This window comes from Patagioenas fasciata, chromosome 5 (assembly GCF_037038585.1).
Source record: "Patagioenas fasciata isolate bPatFas1 chromosome 5, bPatFas1.hap1, whole genome shotgun sequence".
Classification (NCBI taxonomy): Eukaryota; Metazoa; Chordata; class Aves; order Columbiformes; family Columbidae; genus Patagioenas; species Patagioenas fasciata.
The window spans coordinates 30,478,451-30,501,552 of record NC_092524.1 but is presented as its reverse complement, the minus strand read 5'-3'; the positions used below and the strand labels follow the sequence as shown (position 1 = coordinate 30,501,552).

At 43.2% G+C, this 23,102-nt stretch overlaps 1 protein-coding gene across 4 annotated transcripts in view; it reads left to right on the top strand.

Annotated features, from left to right (window-relative positions):
* Positions 1 to 6,121: 6,121 nt before the first annotated feature.
* RPAP1 (RNA polymerase II associated protein 1) overlaps positions 6,122 to 23,102 on the top strand; it is a 43,246-nt gene continuing 26,265 nt past the window's right edge. The window contains exons 1-7 of one of the 4 annotated variants that reach the window (XM_071809186.1): positions 6,122 to 6,196; positions 11,137 to 11,376; positions 12,367 to 12,515; positions 13,077 to 13,169; positions 14,531 to 14,711; positions 16,741 to 16,917; positions 19,803 to 20,009. In XM_071809186.1, the coding sequence (XP_071665287.1) occupies positions 11,187 to 11,376; positions 12,367 to 12,515; positions 13,077 to 13,169; positions 14,531 to 14,711; positions 16,741 to 16,917; positions 19,803 to 20,009 (997 nt within the window). In that variant the 5' untranslated portion in view covers positions 6,122 to 6,196; positions 11,137 to 11,186. Of the gene's footprint in view, positions 6,197 to 6,229; positions 6,298 to 6,331; positions 6,601 to 6,622; positions 6,717 to 11,136; positions 11,377 to 12,366; positions 12,516 to 13,076; positions 13,170 to 14,530; positions 14,712 to 16,740; positions 16,918 to 19,802; positions 20,010 to 23,102 lie in introns of those variants that run through there. The other 3 variants (XM_065839395.2, XM_071809187.1, XM_071809185.1) reach the window with 3 other exon arrangements.

Sequence of the window (23,102 nt, the reverse complement as noted above, 5' to 3'; positions counted from 1 at the left end):
TTGCTACCTAAGACACACAAGTGGACACCACCAGCATACTCCTCTGGGAATGCACAGCTTTTCCTGTCAAACCCAAGGAGACAGGAAACCAGCTCTGGCCTCGCAAGACTCCATGTACAAGCATTCACAAAGACAAGGCACAGGCACCCACCACAGCCCTTTGCGTTTTCAAAGATGAAGGCAAAAACCCAACTCTGTGTGACTGCAGTCAGTTAGTTCTGCCAGACCACTTAAATCATCAGGACATCGTGATCATCGCCACTGTTGAAACCCCTTGGCAGAACTCGCAGCATTAGCACAGCTATTTAGAGTGAAGTACCTTGGGCCTACTGGCAGCATGAACTGGCTGCTGTGCACACACTGACACTGAATATTGAGCTCCCGAAAGCGAGCGTGTTGCAGAGGCCATGCTTTCCCTTCCCAGGGTGCAAGAGCTGGAGCCTGGGAGAAGTGAGCTTCCCATGGCACTCCTTTCAGTACAAATTCTGGCTAGCACAAATGGGATCTGGGTAAAGCATGTATGCTCATCCTGCTCAGGTGCCAAAGTATAGCATTTTCCCCATGATACAACAGGAAATAATCTGAAGAGAAAAAAGGAACAAATCCCAAATCACCAACAAAAGAGCCAGCTCTTCAGGCGATTTGCCATGGGGGATAATAATCTGAGCACGTCCAGTGCTTGAAACTGTCTTAAATTGCATGAAATATCAGGCTTAGGCACTTTGACAGGCTTCTTTTAAAATCTATGACAGTAGACTTGAAGGCATCCACTATGTTACTCAGATTTTGGCAGACAGATCCCGCAGTAGCAGCTATGAACGCTTACTGTCCTCAGCCCAGAGAAGCTGAACTTCAGAAATGTTGCTTTTCTCAGTGACAGCAGAGGCAGAGGACGTTGTCAGGCAGGGTCAGCTCAGAGACCATTTTCATCTAAGCCCTCTGTGAAGCAGTGACTGTCAATGACAACGCCTTCGCCATCCACGCAAACACTGATTTTCACCTGCAATACTCTTCAGAGGCAGCGTTTCAACGACCTACCTTGAGAAACACATTTGCGTGACTGCCCCTTCTAATTTCCACAGCAGTCTGTTCTCTGGCATCTCAGCTGTACAGCAGCTCGTTTTTAGCTTGGTTTTATGTCAATGTTCTGATGAAGGGAGGAAAACCCAGTGTAATAGGCATACATTACATAGACTGAGAAGTATCTTTATTTGCTGAAGATGTGTACTATTTTAGGATATTTTCATTTAGTCTCATAAAAATGACATTTCTATAGAAACAATTGATAAAACAAACAACAAGGAGGAAATCCCATGCTAACTGTCAAAAGCCAACATAATGCTTGACAGATGCATTGCTAGAGATGAGTAATACTCTGCTGGTTTGGGCTCTTAAAATACACAAACCTTCCCTCTCCCTTACATGGTTAAATCAATTCACATTGGACACAGATACGTGCTTTTTATTGGTGAGCAAGTAGATGTTTGAATTAAAATATCCCTGCTTCACCAAGTCCCAGGGACGCCCAGCAGCCTTCGCTTGGTGAGGTGCTACTGCTGTGGAGTCCCAGGGTTCCACCCAAAAAGTAGACCAGAACTGCAGAAAAAGCCACCCAAAGCTCTGTGGGTGGGTCTCTGAGGATATTCAGACACACACACACACACACACACACACAGTCTCTGCTCACCTATCGTCTTCTCTCACCAGCAAGAAAGCCGCCATTGATTGCTCACAGTCCAGTTTTGCTCCCATGCATGCACATTTCTATAAGAATGTGTAGTTCTTCCACTACCACAGAGAGTCTCAATGTGTTCTGTGTGGCATGGCTATGTGTGTGTCCCTGCTTCGCTGGCTCAGGGCTCTGACTCTGTCAGCTGGATTCCTGCAGATGTTGGTGCTGATGTGCAGAGCAATCACTCCTTCGAGGTGCGATACGTTACCATTTCTTCCGAGTTCAATGCTTAGTCCCTTGCAGAGTTGAACCTTTAGCACAGGTGACAACTCCCTACTGAACATCTTTCCTATCAGACTGAACTCTTTTTTCACAAGTGTCGCATTTCATGATCTGTTCTCCATTTCCAAGCAGACCTGTGTGTTGCCCACCACCCTGCTCTCCAATTAGTCTGTTCTCCAGTTTCTTCTGGCAACAAACCACTGGGATTATCTGTCTCCTTGGTCACCTGCTTCTTAGACAACTCATCCTAATATTTATCATCTTTGCAACGTACATAACACTGTCTCATTTACAGACTTATCCTTTCTAATCCCACCGAGGCCTTACTGTCTTTGTCATCCCGATGCCTTCCCTGTTATAATCCAGTGAGGAAGCATTTGTCTGTAGGCTCTCATGCTCCTCTCCGCTTGGGAAGACCAAAAACATCCTCCATAAAGTCACATGACACTATTTGCTTGTTGCAAGGTAGAAGAAGGGGACAAGGCACATTGTCAGGACTTGTGACAAAACTGACGACCTTTCAAAATCTCATAAAATGGTTCTCCTTAAGTGAGGAATGTTTGAGTTCACCTCCAGTGACTCTTAGAGATGCTCTGGTGGGAATTTATTTGCTAGAATGTCTTAGCAGATCCACACAAGTGTGTTGGTACTTATAATTTATAGGATAAATATGAAGATGCACAAGCATGATTTATTGATAGAGTATAAGCTATATATAGTGTTCTTAACTGTATTATTAAAACTGAAGGTAAATAATTCATGGAAGGAAGAAAAGATACATAAAACTCTGGCTGTTTTGACAGGAAGCATTCCTGTCTTGTAGTAATTAAAATTGAATATATTCTGAGTACATTTCTATATCCTCCTGACAAAAACAATTATTTGCCCACTTCACATGCCAGAGTGCCTGTGCGTGGCCATAGAATCTGTGCAGCCAGCATAAGGGATGGAAAACGCTTATGGCTGCTGGGCTTGAACGCCACCCCGTGCTCAGGATGGGATTATCGTCCGTGGATATTGACCAGTTCTGCCTGGTTGACCCTCAGATTAGTTTCAGATTAGATATAACTCAAATAACATGTTAGTTTTGCCAATTCAATGCTGACCATTCACATGAGGAGTATTAAAGAAAGGTACAGGCTTACTTCAGCAGAAAGCAAGACACAAAGTTAACCTTTTTTATTATTAGAATCAGAGGACTACTCAGGCAAAGCAAAATTCAGCTCGCAATTTGTTATGTCTCCACAGGCACCTTTCCTGGGTTTAAGAGGAAAAGATGACAGGTGGATGACCCCAAAGAACCATAACTCAAGCATGCCCTTTCATGATTCGGGCCATCTTGATAGCACAAGGGGTAGTGGTTTTAAACTAGAGGAGTGGAGAATCAAGCTAGACATGAGAAATAATTTTTTTACAATGAGAGTGATGAAACACTGGCACAGGTCACCCAGAGAGGTTGTAGATACCCCATCTCTGGAGACATTCAGGAACAGGCTGGATGGGGCTCTGAGCAATCTGACTCAGTTGAAGATGTCTCTGGTCATCACGGGTGGGCTGGATTAGATGACCTTTGGAGGTCCCTTCCAGTCCAAACTATTCTATGATTCCATGATCTAGATTACTGAACTGATTCAGTTAAAGACACATAAGGTCAAATATCCTATAACACCTTTAGTATATCTTTTTTTCACTGGTTGAATAGTCATTCATTTACGTAATTTCCATACTAACAACATCAGTATGGCCAAAGTGACCTGCCACTAGTTGTTAAAATCCCTGAAGTCAAAACAGCTCAACCTCATAAGCAGTTGTCAGACAGTCTAAACAGTTTCAACACTCAACTTAAACACATTCCAGTGCAAACAATGCCAAGGCCTCCCTGCCTTATTGCCCAGGTAGAAGAACCCAAATGCCTTAATTGGGGCACATGGAAAATCCTTCCTAAGTTCAGCACCAGCAAAACCTTGAAGTGTGAGAGGTCTTCTGCTCACACCAATGCATCTGCCAAACCATTTTGTAGAATCAATGGTGCTCTCTTGTCTTGCCTGGAAATGAATGGTGCAATAAACCAAAATCCTAGTTGCACCTTTTGGCTCTAGCAGAGGCATAATCCATTGATTTCAATAGATTTTGGAGCAGTCCTACACAACCAAGAGTCCTGGAGATACCAGCAATGCTAGGTGGTACCACAGAAAAATGAGTAGAAAGGTTTAACTTGCATCCCAAACCAGCAGAAAGTGGGAATGACAAAATTAAGTGGCAGATGATGGTAGCAGTGTAACAGTTGATTCCAGCAAAATGGAGAATTGGACACTAAATTTCTCAGCAGTCACTGCTATTCCTGAACCAGGTTTGACTTTAATTTGATTCCAGTTTCTCTGGGGAGTACGAAGCAGAGCTCCACCAGCTGATGAACTGCAGGCTGGTAGGGCAGCACCAGAGAAGCACTCCAAACACTCCTGAGGCTCCCTTCTGAGAATCTCCAAATGTAATTAAGAGCAGTTCTATTTATTCCTCCTGCTATGTGCACCTACAAGCACCAGATGCAATAGTAGTAACTGCTCAAACACATGTGTCAGAATCAGGTGTTAGAAAAATGTCTGCTAATAAGGTTAGAATTGGGGTCACTCTTGACTACCTAGTCAGTTGGTCTAATGGGACATCTTCAAGTGATTTTTGTGACTTCTACTTCAAGAAGTGCTCAATGACCTAAAATAGGGTAGTTGTCAACTCCACTATCTCTGGAACAAGATTGCTTGTCAGAAAGCGCATAGCTGAGGGAGATGGTTTCTTCCCAGCATTTTCACTGATAATTTCCATTTTGTGTGAGTTCATCATGGCCCTGGTTCCCTGACACTGTAGTTAAGACTGGCTGGCTGTTGACAGGATGGTTTGTCTTAATATCTATATATTTAAGTGCTTTCAATGCGCATAATGGATAAAACTTGTTTCTGGCTGCAATTCTGCTGTGGTATGACAGCTTTCTGAAAGGATAAAAAAACCAGTGAGATCCAGTAGACTGGAAAGCGCTGCATTTCTTCCAGCATTGGGGAAATGTGATTCCCAAACAGTGGGAACACCTAGTCCAGCTCAAGCCCAGCACAGAGTCTGCGCCTGTTCTCATGCTCACACGATTCATCTCCCACGTAAAACGGCAACCAAGTACTAAAACCAATATCACAGAATCACAGAATGTTAGGGATTGGAAGGGACCTCGAAAGATCATCTAGTCCAATCCTCCTGCTGGAGCAGGAACACCTAGATTAGGTTACACAGGAGGGTGTCCAGGCGAGTTTTGAACGTCTCCAGAGAAGGAGACTCCACAACCTCCCTGGACAGCCTGTTCCAATGTTCTGTTACCCTCACTGTGAAGAAGTTTCTTCTCATATTTAAGTGGAAACTCGTGTTCCAGTTTTCACTCATTGCCCCTTGTCCTATCATTGGTTGTCACGGAGAAGAGCCTGGCTCCATTCTCGTGATACTCATCCTTTATATATTTGTAAACATTAACGAGGTCACCCCTCAGTCTCCTCCAAGCTAAAGAGACCCAGCTCCCTCAGCCTTTCCTCATAAGGCAGATGCTCCACTCCCTTCATCATCTTTGTTGCCCTGTGCTGGACTCTCTCCAGCAGTTCCCTGTCCTTCTGAAACTGAGGGGCCCAGAACTGGACACAATATTCCAGATGCAGTTTCAAATATTAAAACAAATTCTTCTGCGAGTTATGACAGCTTTCCAGTAGTTTCTGATAAAGCCTGGCATATATGAAAAATGAATAACCAGACATGAATAATAAATCACTGCCATGTTTATCTAGCTTTATGTATCTGCTCTCTTGAAACGCCCCATCTCAGGCACATTTAACACCCTCTAATAACGAAAAAGCACAGCCCATACATTTACACAAACGTGTTTCTGTATGTGCAGGCACACGCTATTGGACTCAAGTGTCCCGTATTTAGATCCTAAGAACGCGCCGGGGACAACCCGCACTCGGACCGCTCAAGCCAAGAGCGCATCGGGGTGGCGGTTCAGCGGCGGGGCTGTTTCAGAAGCGCCGAGCCGCCAGCAGCAGCGCGCAGGCTCCCCACACCCAGCCCCGGCCAGCGGGGGAGTGGGACCCGCGGTGGGACCGCGCCGGCTGCACCTCGTCAGCAACACGCCCGCGGGGAAACCACCGGGGAACAGCGGCCCCAGCACCCCGAGGGGAGCGAGCACGGCGTCGCCCACACTCCAGCCGAGAGGTAGTGGTTACCGCGGCCGGAACTGACGCCTTGCCGGGCGGAAGTAGCTGCTGTGGGGCTGAGCGGAAGTGCTGGCAGTGAGCGGGGAGGCTGGAGCGCAGGTGGGTGGCGGCTGGGGTTGTGGAGGTAGCGGAGCCTTCAGCGCCGTGCGGGTGCGGAGGTCCCGCCGCAGGCCGGGCAGCCAGAGGGGCCCCGCGGCTTCGTCTTTACCATATGGTGAAGAGGAGTGCGGCTACAGGCGCCATGCGGCCCCCGGGGCTCTGTGCGGCAGGGCCTTGTTTGCCGGCTCCCTCCCCCGAGCGATTCCCCGCAAGGAGAGGCCTCGCCGGGCTTGGCCTTCCTGTCCGTCCTTAGAACTTCGATTCAAACTCGTTTAGGAAAAGCCCATGAGGGCTGTGAAGGCGGTGGGTGCAGCGGGGTGCACCAGCTCTTTAGTTTGTTAATAGCAGCTTGTTGCTTTTCACTTCATTTTGTGCCATGCTGGTGTCTCTTTATTGCAGAAACTCTTCAGACAAGCCAGGTACTGCAGCGTTTCTGGAGGCAAGATGTTGTGTGCATGCACATGGTGTGTGCTCGGCAGGCAAAGTAACAGTTGCTGAGTCTTATGTGACCAGCACAAGATGTGGAGCCACTTTGAGGAGATGTTCTTGCAGCTTCTGACTGGGGTTTGCCTTCTGGTAGGAGAGTCTTAAGAGGTATCTGCTTTCTCTATAGCAGATGAAAGTTGCTGTCTGTCTTGTCAAACCCAGATGTTTGAGACTGTCATTACAGTATTGTGTGCAGAAAGCGTTTTTTGTGGCAGAGCGGAGAACGCATGTCACTATTTTGTAAAGTAACCTGAGTGAGGCTTTCATTGAATGCTAATCTGGAGTGGAGGAATTGTACCCCTCTCCATTGATGGCTGAGCTTCCTTGGAGAGCCTGAGATGTGACCCTTTGCTTCTCCTTACCTCATCCAACAAGTTCTGAAGAAATGTGTTAATTTGATGCACTGATTGTGACAGTAGGACCTTATATTTTTCTTTGACTCAAATAAAAAAACTTTAGCAAAAGAATGTGAAGTAGTAGACTTGAAGATGGGGAAAACAAGTCAGGGTTCAGAAATCAGTAGGAGCCAGAGATGATTCTTTGCTTTTACATATACTCACTACCTTTTCTCTATTTAACTGTGTCTGGTTCATGGCTCTTGTTGTGATGTCAGTGGCTCCCTTGGGCTGTGGGCCTCTGCTGCTGTAGAAGAAAAATGCTTTGTAAATGCAGATGAGCAAGAATAAAATAAAAACATAGCAGTATTAGTTTATATTAGGTAAGTACAATTTTTTGTAGCCTGATGGCACCTGTGAAAACCTTGGACAGGAGTGGAATGGCATGGTACTTTGCTCAAATAGATGTTGTGCCTGATTCTTATATGGTTTTATGTCTGCCGAGGGCAATGGCAGAGGTTGGTAGTATATGCTGCAGAAGCTTAAGTGCTGCTTCTGAAAACATTGGAGGAGTATTATAAACCTCATTTTTTCTGTAAAATAAATGCCATCCTCTGAAATACTGGTGCTGCTTTAATTGGTGAGTAGAGTCCCTTACTGTCCTAACTGGCCTTCCTTCTTAAGCTTACACTGAAGTTGAAGTTGGTTAATCCTAAAGTGTATCTTAGCACTTGAAGCAGTCTCTGGCTTTATTGCCTTCTGTGCTTTTGTATCTTCTTTTAGTCTGATTTAGACTGCTGGTTCCAACTGCATTTGTAAAATGTCCTGCAGCACTGATGGGCCTTTCTAACAGTACCCATGGAAAGTCCAAACCATGACACAAAACTGTTTATTGAGACTCTTAGTGCAGACAGGGGTTACAATAGCATATGATAGTGTATTCACATAATGATCACTATGTTCTGGTGGATATAGATGCTCATGGTCCTTTGACAGCATTTCTGATCTCTTATATGTGTCACTAGGGCAATATCTTCAGCAAGCTGCCTGTGTTGACTAGATGGTGGTCACTCTAGGCAAACAGTTTGTGTGCGGTTAGCTTTGAAGTGACCAGTTGCAGGATTGGAGGTAACCAGACCATATTATGCTGAGATTAGTGCTGATCATCAGTAGTGTATTATTTTTCTTGCATGTTTTCTCTGAGCACTGGTGGATAAGAGTTACTTCTTAGGATGGCCAGGTGAGTGTTGCTAATGTCCTTAGATGGCTTCCAGGGGACACGTAGTGCCATATGCATATCAGCAATTTCTAGCTCACTGGACTGCAGAAGGACCAAGTCAAAGGCCCTGCTTGTATTAAGTTTCTAGAGCCAGTTTGAACATGGAAAGAACACATTTAAAGCTTTTGTCTGTTTTTTGTACCAAACTAATGCCCACTTCTGTTTTACTATCTGGTAGTTATTTATGTTTGGGTGGCCTCTATATTGATATGGACTAAGGAGTGACTTTGGCAAAGTGATTTCTGTAACGAGATGTATTAATAACCTCTTTAGACAATGACTGCATAGTTGGCTTCTTGTGCCTGACAGTTTCCCAGACAAATGAAGGCTGGTTCAAGGCCTGCTATGTTTTTGATTAATATTTTCAATACACAGAGTCCTGGACAAGTGTATGTACATCCTTGTGTGGAAGAGGCTCATTGCAGAAAGATTAGCAACACACTTTGCTTATAACTTGATGTGTTGTGTCTGTTAATCTGAGTATCATCCTTGTATGGGCTTTGAAGCCTGTGATGTTAGGGCATGAAACACTTGGTTTCTGATGCATTTGGTGCTACTTATGCATATCAAAGAGGGACATATCAACTGAACTATGACTGTTGGAATCCCGGTTGTGGCGGAAACCTCCATAAATAAACAAGTAGGTGTGTGCTTATGCTAGGAGTTCACAAAAAGGAGCTGTCTGTAGAAGCTGCGATTTTTGCTATACAGTTGCAAGGAAACTGGGCTGAAAGGGAGTATTTCTACATTCTCAGCATTGGTCAGAACTGCAATAGCATCCCAGATGTTTTTGTGTTGAGTCCTTCTCTGACAGTAGGAGGGCACTGGAGCAGGGTGCTCCCTTCCCTTCCTGCTCTGAAGGAGCCTTTGCCTAGTGGCTGTGTTCCATATATGTCCGTGACAGTGTTGGCAGAGAAGTTGGACATTTTCCCTTTGTGCTGGGAGAGGGTTTTGTTGTTCAGAGGGTCCAGGGAAGTTCTTGTTGCTGCTTGTGCCATATGTAGGCCTGGTAAAAATGGAAGTTGTTCTGGGACTCTGGAGCTGACAGCTTTTGTTAAGGTCAGTGTCTTGAGATGTCTGAAATTGAGCAACTAACTTGTGATGCTGGCATTGGATGAAGAGGTCTGGTTCCTCAGTTGTGAAGTGCTGAAGTGAATGGCGTCCCTGGAAACCTCAAAACCTCTGAAAATCCACTTTGTTTTAGTACACAAAGCTCTTAAGTCTGAATGGTTTTAATCTGTTTTTTGCACAAAATGAGGAGCAGGAAAAACTTTCAACGGGTCTTATGTGGTTGGTGGTTTTACACGAAGGCCTTGATTAAAAAAAAATCAACAACCAAATGTAAAACTCCCTGGGACCTCTTTGTGCTGTTGGAACCAGCATCATCTAACCAACCTCGGTCAAGAATGAGGTCTCTGAAAATGGTATAAATATTCCAAATGTGGGTCATAAATGCTGCATGAGACAATTCTTGTGTCTGTTAGCATCCTTCCCACAAGGTGTCTCCCCACATATTTTACAATCAAGTCTGATAATAGCATAAGACAAAACATTGGCTTCAGGGCAGTGGCTGTGCCTGCACAATGACGAAACTTTGTTTTGGTCTGAGATTAAGACAGATTCATTTCCAAGCTTTGCGTTTTCTCATGTGTACAGCCTATCCATATGGCAGATAATTGTAGTTTTAAAAATCCATATCCACTTCCTTTTCCAACTTCGCAATAAATCATCATTGAATCCTGATGGGCTTTTAAAAGTGGAAGAGATCAAATATGTACAAAACATTTCAATATACCAAGTGTGGGAGGGTGTCAAATCTGTAGCATTAGTGCTGATCAGTGATTCAATTAGTGTGAAATGTATTTGCAAATAGTTTACTTGCTGCCTGTGAGAAATGGATTGACAGTCCCAGGCTCTGGGAATAAGAGGTGACGAGTAATACTCATGAATATTCTCATGCCCAGTAGATGGGAGGTGGAATAGTTGCCTTCCTAGTGAGTTTTCATATGCACAGAGGAAAAGTCTGTATAAATACCACCCTTGGCTTTCAACCCAAACTGGCCTGGGCAGTGACTGAAAATGCTTGAAGGTTGCATGGCTTCTGCCAATAAGAGGGCAGTGAAAGAGGGAGAGGGGGAAGTAAAGCAGGAGGACTAGATAAGGAAGAAAACCTTTCTTCACTTGGGAGACGTGAGTGAGAAGGAGAGCAAAGAGAATTAGTGAGAGTGAGTGCATTGTCCAAATCTACATAGGCAGGCTCTTGCATCCTGATAGGGCTGCTGCTGCCAGAATACTGAGAAGACTGTGCTGGAGGGGGGAGGTTCTCATGATACTGTGCCTCTGATGTTCTTGGTTGGTGTTAATACTGGAGTAAGTCAAATCTGTTGTGCTGGACCAGGTGCTTCTGTGGCTTTGCAAATCCAAGGCTGTGTTGTTGGCATTCTGGCAGTGATACACGTGTTGGCTGTTTTTTTGCTGGAGGGATGCCATTCTGCTCCCAGCTGTCTGGTAGACCAGGTGTTGGCTTGTCTAGTAGCATGTTCGGCAATGAAGAACAAGGTAAACAGTGTGTCTGGGACTCTGGTACAACTAATTGTGTCCTGGGGTGATCCTGAAGTAGGGTGTCTGCAGTATGTACAGGAACAGCAGAGTGGGACAAAAATAAATAGTTTTCCTTTGCTCTTCCCATCCTCTCCCCAGGAAATCCAGTTCTGTAACCAGTTTTCATGTCTTTAATAGATTCTATGTGAACAGCACACAGGGCTGTGCTGCAAGACGAAAGAGGCAGGATGTTGTCAAGACCAAAGCCTGGGGAGTCCGAGGCAGACCTGCTGCACTTTCAAAACCAGTTCCTGGCAGCCAGAGCTTCACCTGCAGTGAAGATTGTGAAGAAAGCAGACAAGAGGAAGGGGGAGGAAGGGAGCACAGATGCTGAGAGACACCCACTGCAGGACCACAAGGATGTAGTCATGTTGGATGGTAGTTTCCCTGATGGAGTTCTTTGAATTGCTGGGTTTCTCTGTCTCTTTCAGTACCTCAGTGCTTGCCCTTTCACCTCCCTCTCAACCCAGAGTTGCTTTTGCCCTGCATGTGTGTCCTCCTTGCAGTATTGTCTGTTCGTAGCCTTGTTGGAAAATGCACTTGTCCACTGTTATTAGCATCCACCAGAGCCACCTTTCCAACACATTGCCTTGGTCTACATTTGTCAGCTGTCTGTGGTATCTTGCCATTCTCAATACAAGGCATGTTTTCTGTGATTTGTTCCCGTTGGACACTCAGTGCTTATTTTGCCATCTATCCAGACCTTGTTCTCAGTCTCTTTGAGATTTATCTCTGCTAACAGCTCCAGCTTTCAGCCAGTAGATCTGGCTTGGTAAGCCTCCTTCCTGCGGTTTTGTTTTTCTCTATCTGTATTAACTGTAACACTTCTGTCATGTGCTTAATAGTCTCAAAAACTGAAGGTGCTTTCTTAAAAGCAACAGTTGAAATCTAGCAGTGCTTAGTTCCAAGTAAGGAAATATGGGCCCAGTTTATAGATAGTGAAAAGGTGGCTTTGACTTGCTCATGATCATACAAATCACTCGCTGTTAGAGCTGGCAGTGGAAATGTATCTTTCTGTGCCTGAACACAACCTGAAAGGATACTGTTTGTTTCTGTACAGTCTTACTTCTTCCCTTAATACTTACCGTCAGGTCTTAGTGCCCTTTCCTGCTTTTGCAGCTGTTTAAAAAGACCTTAGTGTCAATATATAAGTAGTAGAATTCTTGAGCATGCTTCTCTCCAGTACCTAGCACAGGTCAGATGACTCTTGTCTTATCACTTCCTCATCATTGTTTCTTATCAAAACAACAACAGGTGCTATTAGGCACCCTTTGGTACCTGTTGCACAGTATGTATGCTTGACTGTGGTGGGTTTTTTTTTTGGGTTTGTTTTTTTTTTTTTTTTTAATTATTATTTCCCTTCCCCAGATTTTCCTGATGTTCTTCCAGCTCTAACTCCAGCTCCTCCAAAAAAGTCCAAGATCAAAAGTACCTGTGTCCACTTTGAGGATGAAGATCCGGAGGAAAGACTAGAGAGACACGATCAGCACATTACAGCAGTCTTCAGCAAAATTATTGTATGTCTGGTTTTAGGTGATGGTCTAGTGTTTTTTGTGAGTGCTCTGGACTAAGCAGTGGACAAGGATGAAGGGTTATGTTGCTGCTTTTTATTTCTACAGTGTAATGACACACTGTAGATCAGTGTCCTGAACCGCCTTGAAAGAAAAAGCTCTTTAGGTGTATTTTTGCTGTCAGTTAAATATGGTTTTGAATCCGTACTCCAGCACAAGTACAAACTGCCTACAGGTCACGTTGCTTGCATGCAGGCACATGCTTTAGTGTCGATTTGGGTGAGTTTCTGGACTTTTTAAGGGAGATATTCTCATTGCTCTGCACTGGCCCAGGTTTTCCTTTATCTGATTTTTTTGAGTGATGTGTGGAGATTGGCAGCCCAGCCTTTTGCCAATTAGCCTCACTTTGACTCTAAATAAGCGCAAGGTACTCTGAGCCTGGCAGTGACGTAGCAGAAAGCCTGTGACCTGCAGAACTGAGAGATTTTGAGTCCATTCTTAGCTAAATGGTGTAAGCATGCCTGGCTATTGCAATGGTTTCTACAGGGTTTTAATTTTTTCCTGCAGGAACGAGACACAAGTGCAGTACCAGTGACTATGCCACTGCCCACGGGAGTTCCATTTCCAAGGACGTTTCACCGCTCTGAGATAAAAAGTGAGGTAAGATTGGGAGAAGCTGTTTTATGTTACCTTCATTAACTATTAAAACTTCCCCACAACAAAGCCTAATGCTTGGTGGGTGGTAGGGCTCAGAGTAAGTGGCCTGACATGCTGGAAATTAGGAGCTGGCTCAAGAAATATATAAGGTGGCATTACCACCTTAGCATTGGAGAGAGTTCTCCTACCAAGCTCGCCATCAAGTATGCACTCCATACCCTGCAGTTAAATGACACTGGAATCCTTTGGTTTAGGAAAGACAGTGTTCCCCATCTTCAGTGAAGTAGATCAAATCTGTGCTTTTGTAATAGAATTGATCCTGTTCTTTTTGTTTTCCTCTGAGGAACAATCACTCTTCATTTGTCCACCAGGTTTGATTAAATCTATGCTTACTGACATTGCATCTGATTCTTCCTGGCGTCATATTTGAGTGTGATTGCACAGATTCTTTTGCAGATTTTTGGATTTTGATCTTTTTTTTTTTTTCCTGAGGCTGTAAAACTGGAAGCCATGGCTGCTATCGTCAGTGTTTGCTGTAGTAGGAAGGGCCACTCGCTGAGTGGGAGTCAGGTGCTGGGAATTGATATGTGATTGACAGCTGTGGTTGCTTTGAAGAGGAACCTTATTTTGAAGGACATCTTTTTGAAAGGAAAGAGTAGTACTTTTTAAACTACCAGTTCTGTTTACCTGACACAGGAGCACACAGAGCAGCTACCAAATGTTCAGACTACATTTTAAGCTTCTTCTCTGGACTGAGGACTTGCAAGAGTTCTTTTGCTTAGTCTGCTTTGGATTTCCTGTGCATCCTGTGCAAAACTGTTTAGAGCCCTGCCCTTCCATCACCTAGGCAAGCAACACAGTAATTTAGTAAGGATTATTTTAGCACCACTTGCCCAGTTCTTACTGTGTAAATCTCTTCACCCTGCTGCTCTCTAATCACCTTACGAGAAGCCTGTTCCAAGCATGTGGTGAGCACAGTACAGTACAGCCCCATTTATCCTCAGAAATGCAAAGTATTCAGCTATGCGGGGTTTCCAAACAGCAGGAAAGCTGGAACTGTTGTGCTTGGTGATATTTTAGGTGCACTTGCCTGGCTTGATTTCACATATAATTAATCATCTTCCTTCCTTAGGCAGCAAAAATATTCATGTTTTTTATCTCTCTGCTCTAGCATTAAACTCTGCATTGAAAAAGGACTAGCACTGACACAGAAAGGGGCAGGTGGCTACCAGCAGCTTCTCTGTGTCGTGTCCCAAAGTCTGATCTGAGAGTGTCTTTAGGATCAGATCTATGCATTTGTTAGTCGCAGGTGTGTTTGGGAGTCTGGAGGGGAAAGTAGTGCCACATGTTTTCCCTGTTTGCAGGTGAAGGTGGGATCTGGAAGAAAAAGCATCTTTGCACAAAAGATGGCAGCAAGAAGAGCTGCTGAAAAGGCAGCAACAGCTCCCTCCACTGCTGAGTGCATGCAAATAACATCAGCTGCTCCAGATGCCCTGGATCCTGAGGGGTCAGCAGGAGAGGCACCTCTCCCCACCATCAGGGATGGTAAGTGGAGAAGGTTCTGTTTATCCAGCCTACCATATTTATATAGCCTTAGTAACCATAACGTCAGTGCTCCTTATTTTTAAATTAGGGTATCATTGTTACCCTCAGTTTAGGAATCTCATACTCACTTGGAATGTCTGTGATGTGACAAGGATTTGAAATGGTCCAAGATACAAATTAGCATTCTGAAAATTAAGTTAGCTTTCTCACTGATTTCCGTTTTGCTTCACACAGGGCCAAATAGATTTATTTTTCAAAGTTCTTGTCCTCCTCTTCCTCTTTGTTACATGTGAAGTTTTTCTTGTTTCGTCAGTGATTTCTACAATTTTAGGAAGAGAGTTCTTCTTATGTCTGATGAAGGTGTTTAAGACCACTGTGATTCAGGTTCTCACTCCTACCTAGAAGCTGAAAGCTTAGTCTTCCGTTACCAGCTTGGCTGCCATGTGACTACGGCTTTACTCCATAAGGAATGCTGTGAAGCAGTGCTAGTGACTCAGTGCCACCTCCAGCAGTTACTTATCTGACAGCAACGTGACAAGGAAGGATGAAACCAATTCAAAATTCAACTGGTACCATCATCTCTGGGCTGCCTTATTTTATTTATTTTTTTTTTCTAACTTGGGCAGTCGTATTTGCTCAGGACCACTGTGTGTCTGGTTTTTTTTCCTGACACCCCTGTCTTCACATTGAAATAGAGGCCAGATGTCATTTGAGGGTTATTGCCATTTGGCTAAGGTTTCTGTCTGACCTGACCTCTGGCAGAGAATTGGTAAGAGAACCCGCAGATGTGTTGTGCTGTGCATGCACTAATCTGCCATCCAGGTCAATAGACTGTGCCTGCTGCATCTCCTGTTACAATTGTGCATTTGGGCTTCTTTCTGAGAAATCCCAAAGGGAAACACAGCAGCACTGTAACTGTGATCCTCCTGAAGTAGAACACTTCTAAAATGTAGCACTACCACAGAGGGATCAGAAAATGGCTTGGCCTCCTCTGCAAGATTCTTGTGGCAGGATCACTAGAAGCAAGAGAAGAGAGGGAGCTCCATTTCTTGTGGTAACAAAGCGTTTGTGGCTGGTAACTCTCAACTCAGTTGATAATGGTGGGAAGCTTACTGAATCTTTTACCAGGCCACTCTGTCTTCTCATCTCTTTCTGTTCAATACACAAGACAATTGCTGTGGAAATAACATCAAACTTTACTGATGTTGTGGTGAGTGTCATTACTGCAGTTTGAACAGCGGTTTGATGCTTTCAGGGTTGGCTGGTTTAGGGTCTTAGGGATGTTCTAAGTGACTATGTGAAGCATATGAACAAAACATAAGGAATAAAGTCACAAGTCTAGTCTTTGTATATTGAGACTACAGGACAGCTGAAGGGTCTCACTTTGACCAAAGGAGCATGTTGCCCTGCTGCTAGAGTTAAAGGAAATGAGCCTTCTAAAGGGATTTAGATCAGACGATAAAGGGAATTTGATTTTGTTCAGGGTAGGAAAAATACCCCCCCTTCTGGAACTCCTAGTGTGTTTAATCCTTAAAGGTGAATACAGGATATTGTGAGAAGCAAGCATGCCTCTCTTGAGAATGAATCCTGTATCACTCCAGAAACTATTTACCTAATAATTTTAATTAACTGTCTCACTCAACATGTATTTACTAGGTCATGGTTCAGCTGATATACAAATGTGAGTTCAGGTGTTCTTGGGCAGAGAAGGCCTGACTCCCCAGTTGTGAATTATGCTCCATTTTACCTTGTGTTGCTGCTGTTTTGCATTAAAGAAACAAAATTCCTTTTCCCCCATACTTCCCCAAACTCCTGAAGAATCTAGGTGGAAAAAACATTTTGTTGTGACATGGGTTGAAAGCCCAAATATTTTAGTTTTGTTTGAAGCTAAACTAGACTTCTTTACTCCTATTTTAATTTGGTTACCAAGGTAAAAAAAAATGCAAGCCTGATAGTGACAAAATTGAGATGCATTCCTAATGTTGTAGACACTTAAATCACTAACTGCTTTCTCTACCGAATCTTACAGATAAAGCTGGTGACTTTTTGACCTCTCAGCGGCCTTGTCTCATAACGGGAGAGGGTCTTGGAAGCCAAATGAGTGAGCAGGAAGCTCAGGCTATTCACAAAGAGAACTTGGAGAAGCTGCAGTCCATGTCTGAGGAAGAGATCCTGCAGGAGCAGAAAAGGCTTCTGGCTCAGCTGGGTATGTGTTTCTCAGTGTGAACTCTAGAGATGGGGAAGTTTACTGAATATGTAGGTGTCCTGAAGTCTTACCAAATTCACAGATCAAAGGTGGGAGCTTGGGATTCCTGCTCATTGCATATATGGATAATCTAGCTTCCATGTCATGTCAGTAGCTTATGAATAAGAACTAGGTGTGAAGGAATTAAAGAGCATTTATTTCTCAGTGAGAGAAGGCCTAGTGTAAGTCTGTCTTGTCTCCCCTTTGCTGTGGGATAAGATGGTCCATGCAGTCTCTTACTTTGCATACCACATACCTGATTACATATACATGTATTGAGGTCCTAAAATGTAGTAGTCTGAAACTGATAAGAATGAAAAGCTGTTCTTAGGATGGCTGTAGCAGTGCTGAGGTGAGAGAGAGCTCTTGGTCTTCCCTACCAAAATACGTAAGACTGGGCCAGAACTGTCAGTACCTGGACAGGGGAAACATGTGGGCATGAGAGAGATTTCAGTTCAAATCTGTACTTGGTAGAGCAGAAAAGCTTACAACTAGTCTTGAACTTTTTTCAAAAAGTTTTTTAATTATCTGGCTGTTGAGTACAGGTGTTCTGGCAGGGGTCTGGTCTGTGGTTTGGAGCCCACAGTGGTGCTCTGGGGATGCCTGTCACTTACAGCTGGTGACAAGATGGGGGGCAACACTGAGTGTGGTACGTTTGATAAGACTGTGTGTGACCTGCGGCACTGTAAAACTTGTTTGCTTTGGTTTCGGTGATTTTGTGTGCTCAAGAAGATGGGATGTACAGATGTAGGTGGCAGACAAGGGTTTTTGAAATTCTCATAATTTCAGATTCTCTAGCATCAAATCTAGGCGTGAGTGGCATTTTAGATGCACAAGTCTCTTATGGGTTTCACTTAAAGATCATATTAATGATCTTGACATATGCCCATGCTGCTTGCAAACCAGAAAGGTGGCAAAGGAACTGTGCAAATTAATTGCAGACAGAATGTTTAGGTACATCCTTCATTCAGAGAGCTGAGTGCTCCAAACTACCTGAAAAATATCTTGTTTATGTACTTTATTCTTGTGACTGATTTTTGATCTTTGCTCCTTGTCCCCACCATTCTGTCCTTTGGGATATTAGGGAAGTGACTACTTAGGGAGTTTAAAAAGGATAGGATGTATTTAAAATATTTTTGAACAAAAGATTATTTTCTAAGCCGGTGTATTTGTTTATATGCTCTATGGGTTAAAATTGTAGCTCTTTCAGTCTTTGAGGCCTTAAGGAAAGTGGGAGTAATTCTGGCATTCCTGAAAAACCTGTGGTTAGGGAATTATACATGATGAAGCAACTCCTAAACTAACTTGCTGTTTTATAGATGAACTTGGGAACCGTACAGGCACAGAGATGTGGATTTAAGAGACTTTTTCTGCATATTCAGGAGCATGAATAATTTGTGGGTGTTTAATGCTGCCCGTTCTCTGAATTAACCGTAGTTATGATGCAGTGGAGACGCCATGGTGTGGAGTAAGAGGATGGGTAGGCAATTCCATGCTGAGCAGTGTCTTCAGGGTCTTATTGTTAATTCTGTTCTGGTTTTGCCCATGGAGACTCTGGGCAGAAGTAGGCTTACTTTCTGACATAATCAGTGACTTGTTTGTCACTGTTGGAGTGAAACGGTGAAATACCGAATACAATCTTTTCCTTGATGTGTACAGTGAAGTGTGAGAAAGTGCAAGCTCTGCTTGCATTCTGGAAAAAAAATGCATGCTTTAATGAGACTGGGCTAAGGAGGGTTTAACTGCATGATGAGGAGAGTGTGTAGCAATCACAGGGGTGGGATAGATTCCTGGATCCTCTTTGAACTGTTTCAGAGATTTGGGAGTCATTTCCTTATTGGAATAACTTCTCTCAGGTACAGAGCACTTTTGAATTGCTTGTCCTTTGTCCTTCAATGACTAAATAATCAGTGTAGGTGTTATATTCCGTTACTTTATACAACTCTGACACTGCTTATTGGAGTATCATTGTACATTTTAGAATCTTAATGAACAGGCTCTTACTGTTCACCTCTGGCATAAGCATCTCTACACCATTTCCTAGATTAAGAGTATTTGAAGAGAAAGTGTGCTCCTTTAAAAATGACGTGGGAGATCTATAGCAGATCTGAAAGTAAAATGATGATCATATGACATTTTCCTTTTTTAGAGTCATAGAAATATTATCTGTCATTCAAAACATCCATACCTCTCAAATGTTCTTCTCCTCTGAAGCATGAAGAGAATGGCCATGTCTGTTTACTGTTGTCAGACCATAATTGACTCTCAGGATGGTTAGTCAGTTCAGAACAAACAAGATCTTCTTCTGACATAATATCTAGACTACGCACTGTGGCTCTAGTGCAATTTAATGAAAAGCAGGTAATTCTTTTTGTGGTGTCTATTCCATGTATTCTTGTAGTGTTCAGATTGGTGCCACTGAGCAGTCTGCAGGCAGGGTAGGCAAACTGTCAGGTTCTTCCCATAAATCACAGACTAGAATTCTCTCCACCATGCATAGTCTTATTTGGATGTGCCTTTTCAGTGGCAGCAAGGGGGAAAGAAACAATTATCTTTTTATTTGTAAGCTTGGGAGAATAACTTTATTTTTTTGTGCTTCCTTTACCTTGAAAGCCATTTTTCAGCTCTTCCTCTGGTGTTGCTCCACTGGTCAGTTGTTCCCAGCTTATATGCTCAAGAGGTCATGAAACAGTTAAGTGCATCAGTTTGAAGTGATGGTACAGAAGAAACAAGCATGTGGAATGGGAATGAAAAGACTAAAACATAAATAGCAGGAGCTATAAGCATATCAACTATTTTGAGACTTTCTGTCACTTCTCTGTCTGTCTCTTTGTCAACACTTGCAGATTCCAGTTTAGTTGCTTTCTTAAAGTCACGACGTGGTGGAAATGAAGGCCAGAAAAAGGAATTTAAAATGGAACAGAACAGATCAGAGGAGTTTGTGGAATCTCTGCCTGTGTCTCAGCATGATGTTGGATCATCTTTTCCCATGCAGGTGTCAGGTCTGGAAGAATCTCTAAGGAAGGAAGAAAATATGAAGGTAGAAATCACAGGTAAGAAACAAAGTGCATGTTGTTACTATTCTGAACATAAATTAAGGTTTATATGGTGTTTGCATCAATCCAGAATCGATTGATGTGGCACTTTGTTAGTTATCCAATTCAGAATTTTATCATGATATTAAAAAAAATATATATACTTTGGGTTGAAGAAGGAATATCTCTGTTATTTCTAGTTGGGGTCCATAAATTAGAAGGGTGATATACAATGTCACGAAGGTGAGCTACTTAGTGGGAGGTCTTGCTTCGGTTTTGAAGTTTGTGCTGAGGTCTCTGAAGTGAAAATGTATTTTAAACTGTAGGCATCATCACTCTTCTGTTCAGTCAGGAACAGGGAAACAGGGGAGTGCGGTAGTGAGATTCAGCTGCTGCTTGAATACTTTCTTGTGAGACTAGCTGGGGACAAGAGGGTGTTGGGTAGGTAAGAATTAGTGATCTGCTCACAGTCTGGCATGGAGATGACAGTTAATCTCACTTCAGGGAAATTGCTCATATAACACATTTGTGTCTTATCATGATGCTGCACTTGATGACCCCACTCTGTGGCTTGTGTCTCAGAGCCCACACAGTGATTTCCACAGGATATGGTTCCTCTGTGCTGTGGATGGAGGGAAGTATTAAGGTTAGAGTGTTGTTCTGCTTTTTTGGAAGAATTGTTCAGAGCTATTGCCTTTTACAGTCATACATTGAATATTAAAGAGTTCTGTTGTATGAGGAGAAAGCTATTTTATCCCTATCAGCTAGAGCAACCCATATATTCTCGTGGCAGAGAAAATGTTTTCCCCTTAAGCTTCTGCTCTTATTGTTGCTTTCTCCTCTGCAGTTTTTTTCTTCTTTTCTTTAGCCATTTCTTCTTCTGTGTGAGTTTAGGCTCCCATTCTCCTCTTCCCCAGACTTTTGTTCGTAGCATGTCTCTCGTTAGCATGCTTCTCTTCCAGTTTCATGTCAATTTTTGGCTGTCTCCATCTCTTGATCCTCTCTTTTGATGCATTCTTTGTGCCCCAGTGCAATGTGCAGGCTGATTAATGAGGTCTGTGAATCACTCCTGGATTTCAGCTTTGTGTTTACCAGAGATAACAGCTGTTTACCATTTTCTTGATGAGAGGGATGATTCTGTGAGCATATATGTGGGTACACGTGCAGGAGAATTAAAACTGATCAGCCTCTAGCGAGGAAAACACTTGAAAAGTCCTTGTGCTGTTTCTCCCCAGGTTTTATTTTTCCATGAATCCATCTTAATCAAAAGGACTATTTTTAGTTCCAGAACAATGGAGTGCACAAGTTGCACCAGATAAAATGACATTCTTTTATTTGCCTGGGAGCAATAGAAGTGGGTTGTTCAGCCTGTAAAGACTGAACAAGATTGTAGTAGTGCTCTTGGGAACACCTCAGTGTTCAGAGCGTTGTGTGCTGATAACATCTTTTGCTTCCATGGAAGACTGCACAGGAAAGGAGAAAAGCTTTCCCAGGACATTTGGAATAACAAGGAAAGGATGAGCTGGATCACAGTTATAAAACCCAGGGAAGGCTTTCTAGCACCTGAGTTTATGCCTGCAGCCCATCTGGGCCAACAGGAGATGTAAAATATTAATTTGACATGAGCACTTAGTGTTTAGTTTTGCATCTGTTTGTGCTCAGAAGTGAAGTCATCATGAATAACCCATCAGAAATGATCATACTGAGTTTTCCCAGGGACAGGATGATGGCACAAAGTAATGGGATTGCTCAAAAATCAAACCTGCCTCTCTAATGAGATAAAAGGCTACTGTTTCTAATAAGATAGTAAAACCTTTTTCCAGCAACCTGTACTCTTATGAAATGGAAAAGTAAATTCTGGCACCAAGACAAGGAGGGAAACAAAGCAGGAAGGGAAGAGGTTGGATGGTAGCCTTTAATATAACCCAAGTCAGGACAAATGTTGCATTCACACTGTCAGCTTGTGTTTCTGTAGAGGGATTTCTCCGTAACTGAACGATCTGCTGATGTCTTGGAATATGTATCCATCTTTTCTTGTTGACAAGATCATAATACTAAAGGTCAAATTAATACAATGATTAACTCAACCCTATCAATTTGGAGAAGGCAGAAACAATTTGTTGAATTACAAGTGTCAATAGATTTCATTTTTCTGCTGATTTTTATTTCCTCTAGTTTTGCACCTACCACCCACAAACATTTCACTTTCTTACATTTCAGATACTTTTTCCTTCTTTTCAATTGAAATGTGTGCTGAGCTTTTGGCTGAAATTCTGTGGAACAGCTTTCTGGCTGGGGAAAATAGCACTGTGCTTGGTTCCTTGCCTGACTCAATTGATCTTAAGGATGAAGGTACATCCTAGGAAGGATGAGTGCCCTTCCTGAAAGTTTATCTGCTAATTTGAGGAAAGTAAAAGGTTAGGTTTCAGTCCAGTTATCAGCAGGAAAAGATCTGCTGAAAGAAGAGCATCTCAGCGGGACCTATTGCTCCTTGCAAGAGCAGACTAGAGCACTAGGATTAATAACTGCAATGCAGATAAGTTCTAGGCCACTCCAGCAGGAGCGATGCTGCTGCTTTTCATGCCCTCAGACTTGTCTGTTCCTGTCCTTAGAAGTGCCCTCTCTTGAGACAGCAAAGACTTCTGAGCTCATCTCTCTTCATGTTGCTGCGGGGTAGTAGCATTACCTTTCCTAGTGTTCGGATTATTTCCAGTTACATGTCTCCCATCCCTTCACTTGTGAGATTCTTGCACGTCCTGATCTGTTTCTTTCTTAGGGCAACTATTGTGATGTCAGGCATAAATATCTTGTTTCTCAAATTCTTCTAGTCAAAGGTCTTTATATAGTTAAATCACTGATTTCTTCCTTTAGTACTTGCATCTTTCAAATTCTTATTCAACTGTCCAGCTTCCCCACTGAGCTGTTTCTCAGGCAAGCTGTGTAAATTTTCAGCTGTTTTGATCTTCCCAAGCTGATTTCATCAGGCCTTTAGAAGGGGACACAGAATGAAGTGCAGCATAGCAAATGTGACAGGATCACGAACAGTAGTGTTTGGGCTCTCTCCAGTGTATCTAGGCTGAAATCATGCTTGCTTCCAATAATTTGCTTGGA